The sequence below is a fragment of the Stenella coeruleoalba genome, assembly GCF_951394435.1.
Source record: "Stenella coeruleoalba genome assembly, chromosome: 13".
Taxonomy (NCBI): Eukaryota; Metazoa; Chordata; class Mammalia; order Artiodactyla; family Delphinidae; genus Stenella; species Stenella coeruleoalba.
In genome coordinates this window covers 37464892-37478381 of record NC_137159.1, presented here as the reverse complement: position 1 = coordinate 37478381, position 13490 = coordinate 37464892, and the positions used below count along the sequence as shown (strand labels likewise).

Here is a 13490-nt window from a genome sequence, read left to right as displayed (position 1 = left end):
AGAACTCAAGTAAGCACAAGATAGTATGGAATATGGGTTTGTTGATAGAAATAGGGTGCTTTGTGCTGTTACAAACACAAATTTACAAAGACTAAGGATGCAAACTACATTATTTGAATTAATATATTTCTAAATTTTGTAAAAGCTTATTTCATGAAAATGTGTGTAGACATGTTTCTTAAATAGAAAGACTTCTCAATCTATAGTTTTCAACTGACTGAATAAAAATATCTAATGTTATGAAAGACACCCTTGGGTGGGTAATGATCTCAGCAGCTACACTGACAGTTTCTCATGTTCTAATTCACCTTCACACATCCATGGCATCATTTTTTGGCTAAAGTAATGTCAGTCGTTGACATTTGCGGCAAGTATAAAAAGGACCCCCCATGGCAGCCATTTTTATTTGGTTCTTAAGATCCAAAGGCTGCTGAAAGAACAATTGAATAAAGTTGAGGATTGGAGAAGCTTGATTTTCTTGTTCTCTGTGAAATGAAACTCTAGTCTTTTTCTTCCCCTTCCCCTTAAAAGCAAAAGTCTGCTAGGGGGTTGTAGCTGTGTCAAAGCCGCTGGGATGCCACTGCTGATCACTTTAATTACTACGACTAAGGAGGATAAAATTAAAAGTAGCACCATTGAAGCAGTGGAAGAAAGCTTGCCTAGATGTCGGTGAACTGTGAAATATAAAAATTGCATACCAATACATTTTTATGGAAAGGAAACAAGGAATTACATTACTTATTCTTGAAGAGTTTGTCCTTAAATTGTCAAGTTTTACTAGTGCGTCTATCTATGGCAGATTGTAGACCATTTTAGAAGGATAAGAAAAATAGTAACTTGAAGACATGCTGTGAAAGGGCTAAATATTTTTTCAGTTTATGTCCAAAGTGGTTAGTTCTGATCCATCTGATCCAAAAAATATTTGAATATTTTAAATTCATTGTGTTGAAATACAAGCTTTTTGTACCATAACAGGACTTTTGCCTTATTCTGAAGATGTTAACAAAGAGGAAAGTAAAGCTTAAATGTACCACATTCAGTACTTTTCTGAAGACTTATAATTTAAAGTCAGGAACCTAAGTTTTAAATGAATATAGGTAAGTTAATTTCTCTTTACCTCTCTGTATTCAGTAGCACAAAGGGGAGTTTAACCTGATTTGTATAGCCCAAGTGTAAGTAAAGAACTGTTGTTTTTTTTAATGACAATAGCATTAGGGCCTCAGACAAATTTTCTGAACACCAGTAATGTAATAGCTAGGACCAGCACTTTGAAATCAGACAGACAGTGATTTTAATTCTTACTATGCCATTTACAAGATGTATGACCTTGGGCAGTATATTTAAGTGAGATTCCATTTCTATCAAATCAGAGTCATAGTGGTTACCTCAGAGTGGTGAATGGTGAGATAACATGTGTGAAAACACTGCACAGGCACACAGCTAGTATTTACTCAAAAATACAGCTTCTATCGAACCCTCTAAAGAGTACATCTGTCTTACAAAAGCTAGAATGTTCTATATAACTCGGTCTAACTCTGTAAATAATACTGTATAGAAAAAGGTAAATGTCATCAGACCCATTCTTAGAAATAGGAGCCTACTTCAATTTTTTTAAGTTTATTTAGACTAGGCAGGTAAATGAAAGATACATAGGTTTCCTATGTGTTGAATTTTTCGAGTGTACTTTTAATGACAGCAGTCTTCTAAGTTACTTACCTTTGCATCCCATTGAAAAGATTCCTTTATTTTTTTCAGCAGATATAGTAAACAGATGACTTATTTACAGCTGTGAGTCGCTATCTTCTTTTGAATGCAGAAGGGTCAAAACAGATAACACATTTCTGTACTTGAGTAGGTTTAGACAAACCATCATTGTCAGAAACATTCACCTATACAAACATAAAAAATGATGAAATAATCACTGCCCTTACTCTCTGGTCATTTTATTCCTTTGATATAAACAATATGTTTCTTTTGAGTAAAAGACACAGATTTTTTTTGCTATCTATTCTTTAAATACTACTGTAAAAACTGACTTTAAAATTTTTTAATTATATTTTATTTATTTTTTTATACAGCAGGTTCTTATTAGTTATCCATTTTATCCATATTAGTGTATATATGTCAATCTCAATCTCCCAATTTGTAAAAACTGACTTTTAATGAAGCTTATATATAAAAATTAGTTTTACATATAAGGAATCTGGATATTAATAATACTATCAATTAAATTGGTTGCATAATCAATTTCTATAATTACAAGCTTTTCCTTCTGACCTTAACAATTAACTTCTATTTTTTCAGTTGGTTCTTTGTCTTAAGGAAACTCAATGGGTGAGAAAACAAACAACGCAGATATGCCATCCCACTGGAGCCCTCCAAGGCCCAAGCAAAATTATCTCTGTGGTGTTAGGACGTTAGCAGAAAAGTAAATCAGGGCAATCTGATAGGAAACTAGAATTCTGTCAGTCAGGCTCAAGATTTTGCGCTGTGTCCATAAACTTTGTTTACTGTAGGGTTTTATGAGTTGTAACCTGCCCTTGTAGTCTGTTAATGAGGCTAAATCTTGCTACTTGAGAACTGAATTACAGCACACCTCTGGGCTAATGGTTATAAACAGAAAGTCCCATTAGGGCTGCATTCTGATTTGTTCGTTTACATTTTTTCTATTGTATAGAGAACAATGATGGGTAAATAGGTACAAACAAACAATTTACATGGAAATTGATAAAGTGTCCCTACTTAGTATTTAGAGTTGGTTTTATTAATGATTGCCTGCTTTAAATTGCACTCTTGGTAAGCTCTCAGAAACATTTGCAGGTGGGAATATTATTGGGGGAGGAGGGGGAAGCGGTAGCTGGTAAGAAAAAACTAGGTTCCCATTTCATATTCATAAAGGTAGAATCATTTATTTCATTTTTATGCAGTTAAGATGACCCAAGACCACTTCATCTTAGTCTGAATCACCAGATTCCAGCTCTGCGAGAAGTTATTACACGCAGTGAAATTCACTTAAACCTAGTTGCCTGAGGCATATCAAATAATGGTTTTTATTAGTGCTCTTAACTTTTCTTAAGTTTGAAAGATGAAAGTTTAGTAAAAGCTCAATTTTCCTCAGTTGGTCATGTAATTTGATACTTTTGGGGGATCAAATAGTTTGAAGGTTAAAAGCAGGGCCGTGTAGTCAGACAGACCTGGGCTGGACTCCTGGCTCAGACATCAGTTCTAGCTGTGTGACCTTGGAACTCTAAACTTAAATATTCTCATTGGTAAAAATCAGGTTGTAAAAATTAAATGAGATCATGCATATAAAGCACTTAGCACATAAAAGCTCAAGAAATATCAGCAACCGTCACCAAAGTTACCATTATCAAGCCTGTATTTCCTTTTATTTTCTAAGTTCAGAAGTATTAATAATGAACTAAGGATTTTTGTGTATTATTCTTGCGTCTTTGGTCTCACACTGCCCAGTACATACTACTCCTCTAACTACAAATAAGCTCGCATCTCTAAATATTAAGAAAATTCCCCTTGAGGGACTTCTCTGGTGGTCCAGTGGCTAGGACTCTGCGCTCCCAATGCAGGGGGCCCGGGTTCGATCCCTGGTCAGGGAACTAGATCCCACACACACGCCGCAACTAAAGATCCTGCATGCTGCAAATAAGATCCCCCACGCGGCAACTAAGATACCACGTGCCTCAACTTAGACCCAGCGCGGCCAAAATAAATAAATAAATATTTTTAAAAAAAGAAAAGAAAATCTCCCTTGAATGTTACATCTCTCTTCTTTTGCCCCTACCACCCACCCCAGAAGCCTACCATTTCATGTCTTTCCTCCCTTCCCCCCAAGACTTTTGAAAAATAACTCTTATTACAAGAGTAGTACATGTGTATTATAGAAAGTTAGAAAACGAAGACAAAGAAAACAAAAATATCACATTTCCATACCCAGATATCTCCACCATGTCAATTTTGTGAATAACCTTCCAAGTCTTATGTATGTATTTATTTTGCCAAAAAGACAAAACAAATTTTTACTGTATAAACTGTTTTTCAGTCAAGTTGTATTTTCTCTCATTTAATAACTCTAATTATATTCAGATTTCTCTAATTGATTCAACAGTGTCCTTTACAGCTGGTTTATCCAAACTAGTATCTAACCTAGGACTACACATTGCATCTGGTCAAGTCCCTTTTGTTGGTGGAGATGATGATTAGTTGTTTTTTGTTGTGTTTGTTTAGATAACTCTTATTAAAATGACCAGATTAATTGGCCTGAATATCCTACTTTCTAGATTTGTTTGGTTGCTTCCTTGCTGTGTCATTTATCATGTTTCTCTGTCTCCTGTGTTTATGATAAACTGGAGGTTGTATATGAAGGCTTAGTAGATTCACTTTAGACATCTGGGCTAGAATATTATAGGTGGTGTTCGCTTCATGTGTTTCATATCAAAAAACATATAACAGGGACTTTCCTGGTGGTGCAGTGGTGGAGAATCCGCCTGCCAATGCAGGGGACACGGGTTTGATCCCTGGTCCAGGAAGATCCCACAGGCCACGGAGCAGCTAAGCCCGTGAACCACAAGTACTGAGCCTGCGCTGTAGGGCCTGCGAGCCACAACTACTGAGCCCACGTGCTACAACTACTGAAGCACGTGTACCTAGAGCCTGTGCTTTGCAACAAGAGAAGCCACTGCAATGAGAAGCACGCTCACTGCAACAAAGAGTAGCCCCCACTCACCACAACTTGAGAAAGCCTATGTGCAACAATGAAGACCCAACACAGTCAAAAATAAGTAAAAAATTAAATTTAATTTAAAAAAAACCATAACATATGGTTGACTCAACATTAGTGATGCTAAGACTGACCATTAGAGTAGTGGTTTCTAATCCCTGATCTAGTTCTGATCTCTTCATTTAAAGTTAGGTTTTCCTCTTGCAATTAGGGAATAATCTGTGTGGTGTTACTTAAGCATATGGTCCAATTATTAATGCTGTAAAACAAACAATCCCAAACTTAATGGTGTAAAAATTTTTTTTATTCTCAGATTCTATGGGTCAGGACTTCAGATAGGGTATAGTGTGGATGCTTTGTCTCTGTTCCACATTGTCTGGGGTGTCAGCTGGGGAGACTTGAACAGTTGGAGGTGACCCAAAATGGCTGAAAGTGGAGATTCTGAAGAAGACTTTATTCACATGTTTGACACGTGAGCCAGGAAGACTTAAGGCTGAACTTGGCTGGGAATGTGGACTGGTGCACCTATGTGTAGCTTGGGATTCTCACAGCATGACAGCTAGGTTCCCAGAAAGTACAAAATGCAAGAATTTCAAGAGAACTGGACAAAAGGGGTGTAGCCTTTTCTGACCTAGCCTTGAAAATCACCTGCAGCACTTCTACATTCTGTTGATTATGTACAAGTCACTAAAGCTGGCCCACACTCAAGGGGAGGGGAATTAAGCTTTACCTTTTGATGAGGGAATGGCAAGGTCATATTGCAGAAAGCATGTGGGATGAGAAATACTATCATGGCCATCTTTGGAAAATACATAATATTATTATTATAGCTGGTATTATTTTATAAAGTTGAGCTTTCTGTAATTGACTGGGGCTATTTAGTTACCCTAAACTTCAGTTCCCACTGGAAAGACAGGTTAAGTGTTTGATTTTTTTCCTCTAATTAGTAATTTTTAGGAGTTCTTTTAAAAGCTACCTCAGGGCTTCCCTGGTGGTGCAGTGGTTGAGAGTCCGCCTGTAGATGCAGGGGACACGGGTTTGTGCCCCAGTCCGGGAAGATCCCACATGCTGCGGAGCGGCTGGGCCCCTGAGCCATGGCCGCTGAGCCTGCGCGTCCGGAGCCTGTGCTCCGCAACGGGAGAGGCCACAACAGTGAGAGGCCCGCGTACCGCAAAAAAAAAAAAAAAAAAAAAAGCTACCTCAAATGAGTTTATATATCCTTCTAAGAACTTTCTGAATATCATAATGAATTGATGAGTTTTCATTGATTCAGTGTGTGCTTTCGTTGATTCAATTCATTGCAGTCATTGTTTGCTTGTTTGTTTTGATACTGAAATTGCTTCAGTTTGTCCACTGGGAGCTTCAAGCTTGTCTCTGGGTCCATTCAATACCTCTGTTAATCTACCCGCATTAATTTTGACAGCTCTCTATTCTAGCCATCTCAAAATTTGTGAAAGAATTGCCTAGCCTTGAACTCTACCAAGCTAGTGTCTTACCCCTGTCTCTTCTGACTCAGAGCTTTTTTCTTCCCTCTACATCTAATCAGTTACTAAGAATTGGTACAGGTACCAATTCTAGCTCTGATGTATTTCTTACACCTGTCTCCTTCCATTCCCATTGCCACCATCCCAGTTCTGAATCTCATTATAGCTTCCTTGTACTGTTTATAAGAGCCTCCTAAGTAGTCTCTTTCCAGTCCCCCTAGGCCAGCCTATCGTATACACTGTTGTCAGATTAATCTTTAATCTTTCTCAGATACAACTCAGGTTGATCATTCCCCTTGACAAAAACAAAAAAAAGAAAAAAAAAGACACAAAAACTAACCTCTTTCTTCTGAACTCTTCATCTGTTTTTATTGCACCTCCTTATTGTGGCTGTTTTATCTTTTCCTCTATGATATAAACTTTGAAAGTATAAATCGTTAAGTTTTCATATCTAGTACCAAGTGCCAAGGTATGTACTAAGGACCAAAGATACAAAGATAAATCACATCTAGCTCCTGCATTCAAGTAGCTCAGTTCTACTGAAAAGGAGATGTTTGTACAGAGTTATAACTTGACAGGTATTATTTTAAAAAGTAATCTCACACACACACACACGCACGCGCGCACACGGTACTATAGTAACATAGAAGGAGAACTTCATTCCACCAGTGGGGAGGAGGGAAGAGTAGTCAGGGGAAGTTTAGTGGATTTAAACTGAATCTTGAAGAATGAGTAGGAGTTAAATAGATGATAGAAGAACATTTCAGGAAGACAAAATGATATATTCAAATCCATGGATGCATGAAACTACATGATACAAACAATTTTGTATAAATAGATGTGAGGTTTTATAGAGATTGGGAGAGGTTAAGGGAAGATAACTGCACAGATATGTTGAGGCCATATTATTTCAGGCTTTGTTTTGTCATAATAATGCCTTATATCATATACTTTCCAGTTTACAAAGCGATTTCACATTGATTATTTGCAATTCATAATAGCCCTTTTTTAGGAGGCAAAACCTATTTTAGTTATTTAATTCTCTGTCATTTTTAGTTATTTTAAATATCAAAAACCACACTAGATTTTACTTTTTCTTCTCAATGTTTGTCTGGGGGGAATGCATAGTAGAAATGAGGACAGAAATACATCAGTTACCCAATTCTGATTTTAAAACTATCAACAACAATAACTGTGGAACTAATGTGTACTATCCCCATTCCTGCTGTAGCCCCCTAAAAATACCACTTCCTATATTTGATCAACATGATGTAGCAGCATATTCTGCTATCAAAGATTTCTTTTAGCCAGTGCTCTATGCCTTTACTAGAAAATTGCAAGTTAAATTCTAATCTTAAAAAAATAAGGTATTAATTGAAATTCTGTTTTCAGTATTGTTACGTTTTTCCTATAAGCCTGATTATTTTATTAATAGTAGATCCTGCTCTTTTCTCAGTAATTATATTGCCAAACATTCTTTAAAGGCTAGTTTGAATCTTTAACAGACATAATACAATAATTTGTAAATGTTTTTTAAAAATCTGATTCTTGGATGTCTTTTAAAAATGGTATGACATCCAACTGATATAGAGCATCCTATTTATAATGTGGGCCAAGCACCATGCTGTAAACCAGTTACTATCATGATGATCAGATTGAAAATGAAATTGCATTTCTGTCAATTACTGAGTTGGCAACTGTTCAATATATCTTAGCAGCAAGATGAAGAGCGACGTCGGCAGCTGAGAGAGAGAGCTCGTCAGCTAATAGCAGAAGCTCGATCGGGAGTGAAGATGTCAGAACTTCCCAGCTATGGTGAAATGGCTGCAGAAAAGTTGAAAGAAAGGTCAAAGGCATCTGGAGGTGAGTTAAAGAATCTTGTATCATATTCTACACACAACCCAGAAATCCGCAATGGATGTTTTGGGACTTTTTATTCTTACTTCAAAATGTTGTGCATCAAATACATAAAGTTTCTAGCCTATCAGTATGTTACAAAAAACTTAAAGCATAGTAAATCAGAAGATGACTATTGCCAATTTCCAAATCAACTCAAGAAGTACTTTGATTATGATTAAGTATGATTAGTACTCAAGAAACACTAAGAATATGATTTAGGAGAAAACTCCGACGGGCCTTGGTTTGTGATTCCCCATGATGCCTCATTAATTGTATTAGGAGTGAGTAAAATGCAATCAAGTCCTCAACATGTAGATCACAAGACTTGTTAGTGGAGAGCTTTGGCATGAGAGATTTTCACTTTGAACCAGATCTTTGGAAAGTAGCTTTAACAGTGTTCCAGCATTATAGCCTGACGTGTAAGCATTTTGAATAAGTCCCATATGCATTTCTTCTTAGTCTCCTGATTCGAAGAGGGTCTTTTTCAATATCTGTAGAAATTATTCTAAGCTTTATTTTAGGACAAGGACTGTACATATAATTAAAGGGAATTTTAGTTTTGCCTCTCAGTGCTCAATTTGGGCATCTTTAACTTGAAACTTTTTACATTTTTATTTGAGTAGTATATTCAAGAGGCCTGTGGGGTTTTTTATTTCAAAGGTATGTGACCTATTTATCTATCAGAACATGCCAGGTACTTGTCCTGAATTAATCTTAAATGCTAAAAGATCACTCTGGAGAGTAGGCAAGTGAGGACTCGAATAAGACCTTAGAGAACTGAAACAAAGGAAACCATTTCTAGGTCAATGATAAGTTTCTTCAGAGTAAACTGAAACTTACTGCTGTTATTTCTAATTGATCCTTATATTAAAATCTTACTGTTGTAGAGCATTCCAACCAATGCCTATAGCATATAACCTTCCATCCCATACATTTGAAAGCTGCTTTCCCAAGTAGCTGTATATCTGTCCATCTGGTATTCTCAGAATGTTTATTTCTTAGTTAAATCCTTCATCTTACCTTTTCAACTCCTGTCATTCAGAATTTTTATTACAGTTTCTATACTCACTACTAAAGTTTTATAGTAACAGCAGTAACTACTCACAGCTACATTATATAATGCTATTATAATTTGCTTTCATTTATGATTAGTAACAAGATGTTACTTTGATATCATAAAAATTCCAGATATTCTAAGTAAATCTTAAAAATCTTTGCCTCCTTGTATCTCAGAAAGATAGAAAAAGCCTCATATTCTTGACCCTCCAGATAGACTGCCCTAAAGCTACTAATACTACCTCCCTGTGATATCATAAACCCATGGAAGAGCAGTAATAATAAGATAGAGAGGCATCCACTGTCTCAATTTTATTTTCCAGCAGTGAGCAGATAACAATGCTAAATGAGTTGTGAACTCTGGGAAGGCTAAGAATTAAAAATTTCTGATTAATGGTGTGGGATGAGTCAGCTATGTAATTGGTCTTATCTCTATAATCCAACCCCAGTTGAGCCTAAGCCAGGACTAGACTAGGTAGAGAGACTTAGTCAGTGTTATAACCCCAAAAATGGGTATCTTCCCAACTTGGTAACTGGGGAAAGTGAAGACCTGATTTTGGCATCATTCAGCAGTCAACAGAGTGAAAAAGAACAAGTGAGGATTGTATCTCTGAAGCTAGCAAAGAAGTACAGACTAGAAAAGGAAAAGCCAGGTGAAATGAAGGCGGGACAGGGTTCAACAGATGACTTATGAGAACCTGCTGAAGAGTCTAGACTGTTCCCTAAGGAGACCAAAGTGCCTAGGGTCCATTTCTCTCATAGGACACACCATACCTTGGATGTTGGAAATGGCCACATATCAGATGATAGGCTCTTAATCAGAGCTAAGGTTGAGCTACAAGCAGTGCAGGCCTATTCCTTGACCTCAGTGGTGGATATTGGCCTGTCTTCATAAAGGTGTATGGATCCGACATTAAGGCATTAAGGCCTAAGCTGAAGCTATCAAGGCCGGAGGTGGGGAAGAGACCTTTAGGTCAAGGGAGAGGGTAAAATTCCTGCCTAGAATTCAACCATTCATACATACACATTTATCTGTTTAGCAGTGCCAGTCACTGTGCTAGGCTGGGATTCGGCAAACTTCCTGGAAAGGGCCAGAGTAAATTTTTATAGCCTTCGCAGACCATGTGTTCTCTGTCTTAACTACTTGACTCTGCTCTTGTAGTCTGAAAGCAGGTGTGAACAATATGTAAATTAATGAGCATGCCTGTTATTTACCCCAAAATGGTGGTGGGCTGGTTTTTGCCCCCATGCTATAGTTTGCTGACCCTTACATAGCAAATTAGAAATTCACTTGATTTCACAAGAGTCTAATTCCTAAATGAAAATAACCCTATGGGGTTGATAAGTCAGGGGGAAACAGTTAACAAATTAGTGTCCATTCTTCCAGTGTCTAATGGGAATTATCAGGTCTGAATAAGGAATAGTGTGAAAGGAGGAGAGAAAAATGAATAGGGACCAGCCTAGAAGACAGACTAGGGTGGGAAAATTTTTGGAAGCAGTGGTCCAAAGTGACAAAGAAGAGGGGGTAGTCAAGAGCTGAAATAATCAGGTGAAAGCACAACCTAGGGGACGCGTTGAACATGGTACTCAAACTCACTGCCTGAACCTACTTGAAAAGCCTGTTTTTTTTCCATCCTCAGTGAGGAAAGGAAAACTTAGTAAGTTAGAGGTGAGGTGTCATAAGCCTCAGGTGTCCGCAGAAAATATATGCAAGATATTTTAGGTCATGTAAAGCCAGGTATTCAAGCATCCCACTTGCATCCTATTTCAACCAGAAGTAGCCTAATTCTTGTGAAATAACAGAATCAGTCCAACGAGCTACAGCCTAGCTTTTACTTGTCCTCCTCTTGACATAATTTTAGGACTTAGAGGAGAGTCAGGTGATATTGTGGTATACTACATGTGTTTTTTCAATTTCTGCTTCGTTGTTTAGTTATAGACCTATAACAGCCTCCTTTTAAAATCCTCATTTTAGGTAACAAACTTGTGGGTTCATTTATTGTATTGATCTTACTTGGCAAGGTACAGTTGTTTGTGGATGAATTGTGGTATTTTCATTTTTAGTTGTATGGTATTGTGGTCAGAGAATATGCCCTGAATTTCTGCTTTGAGAATTAATAAGTTTTTATTTTGGCCAAATAAATGTTACATTTTTATTAATGGCCCATGGGCACTTGCAAGGAAGGTGTTTATCTAATTTGAAGATGATATTATAATATATCATATATTTATTATATATTACATGGGATGTATATGATATAGATTTTATATATTTTATGTGTACTTATATATATGTGTATATATGTCATATATGTATTTTTTTATTCTGTAGCTTATCACTTTGGTTTGGGTTAGGTGAGGGTCATTGAACTTTTAAACTGACATTTTTGCCTCTCTTTGATTTAGATGGAATAGTGTACTTTGTTTTTGCATTTCAAATGAATAAAAATTTAAAAATTTTATCCATGAGAATGTTTGTGTGCCTGCATTATCCTTATTTCAGTTATGGCAAATAGATTTATCCAAATTTGTTGACCCAAAATAAAATCTTACAGGCCTTCAGTAATTTTTACTTTCAGCTTCTATTAATAATATATTTGTATTGTTTTCTATCATTTGTTTGATTTCTATAGAATAACTTTAAAAGTTATGAATTTTATAGGGAACCTTCAATGAGAATTTTAAAATCATGATACAAATGAGAAATTTTATTCTGAATATTTTTTTTTTCCTGGGAAGAAACAGTTTCATGTACACTTAGGTACAATCTCTGTATTCTCTAAACCACCATTTTGTGTGAATATTTTTATTTATTTATTTATTTTTGGCTGCGTTGGGTCTTCATTGCTGCACGCAGGCTTTTTCTATTACTCCTTGTTGCAGTGCATGGGCTTCTCATTGCGATGGCTTCTCTTGTTGCGAAGCACAGGCTCTAGGTGCGCAGGCTTCAGTAGTTGTGGCTCACAGGCTCAGTAGTTGTGGCACACGGGCTTAGTTGCTCTGCGGCATATGGTATCTTCCCAGACCACGGCTTGAACCCACGTCCTCTGCATTGGCAGCCGTATTCTTAACCATTGCACCATCAGGGAAGTCCCTGTGAATATGTTTTTAATGGTAGCCTCAATTTCTTTTTTTAGAAGTGCAGATATTCTTTTTTTTAGTGTCACCAGATATTCTGATTTTTCATTCAATTTATTTATAAATGATAAGTGTTGTAAGACTGGCCTTATTGCTGTGCTATTAATCATACCATTGGGATCCCCATTTTGCTTATAGTGCTATGCAGTGTCAGCTGGAATGCATTGTCTCATTCCAGTGTATATACAATCTCTTTTTACCTTTTCCTACACACATTATACATTCCATACTTGCAAACCACCTTCCATTGTGTATTGGATCTCTAGTTTACTTTCTGCCACGCTTACCTACTGGATTTTCAGTGGTTAGCTATAAAGATATATATAATCTTATATATATCGTATAAATAACGTATAATATTTTAAACACACACACAAAGACAAACATGCACTTTAATTCTGCTAAAATGCATTTAGAGTATTTCGACAGGTGTTAAGAAATGTGTAACATTTTAACTATTGAAAAGAATTCCTGTTCATTGTAAACCTGAAGTCAGTGAATGGAAAGAAAGTGGAAACCTATTCTTAAGAAAACCTGAGCTGTATGGGAGATCAATTTTTACTTTTCCCCTTCCCGAATAGTAATCCTTTTATCTAAGGTTAACAATACATATATAAACATTGAGTTAACCCACTCAGCATTACTGGTGAGTGGTAGTATAGATAGAGATTTCATTTAGCCGGGAAATAAAATGAATGGCACCTGTTTAGCATCACACAGGAGCCTGGCACTGTGTAAAGGGGTAATGAATATCCCACTGCATAACCCCAGGACCTGAAGTACCAAGATCCAACCACAGTTCCAGACTTAACTTCTTTTCATAGCAGTGCTGTCCTTCTAGTCACTGTCTGGAGAGTCATCTGCCTCACTCTTCCTCTCCTCAGTATCCCTCCCCCAACAACCCAATATCCAGTTTGTTTTCAAGTCATACCCACTTCCAGTTCTTTTATGATAGGTTAAAGCTCTCCATACTACTTACCTGGAGGTTATAACAGTCTCCAACTTGGATTTCCTGCCTCCAGCCTTTGTATGCTAGAGTCCAACATCTTACTCAGCAATCTCGCATGAAGGATGCTGTCACGTGGCTCCAGGGATTGCACTCCCATGTGCAATCCCTGGACCATTTTTTCTTTCACATATGAAGGCATATCAGAATGTAAGCAAGAGTGGTATTTTAG

At 36.9% G+C, this 13490-nt stretch overlaps 1 protein-coding gene across 9 annotated transcripts in view; it reads left to right on the top strand.

Moving 5' to 3' along the window:
* EHBP1 (EH domain binding protein 1) overlaps positions 1 to 13490 on the top strand; it is a 559191-nt gene that overhangs the window by 488373 nt on the left and 57328 nt on the right. For 8 of the 9 annotated variants that reach the window (XM_079941625.1, XM_079941630.1, XM_079941629.1 and 5 more), the window contains one exon: positions 7935 to 8082. In XM_079941625.1, the coding sequence (XP_079797751.1) occupies positions 7935 to 8082 (148 nt within the window). Of the gene's footprint in view, positions 1 to 7934; positions 8140 to 13490 lie in introns of all 9 variants that reach the window. The other variant, XM_079941633.1, reaches the window with a different exon arrangement.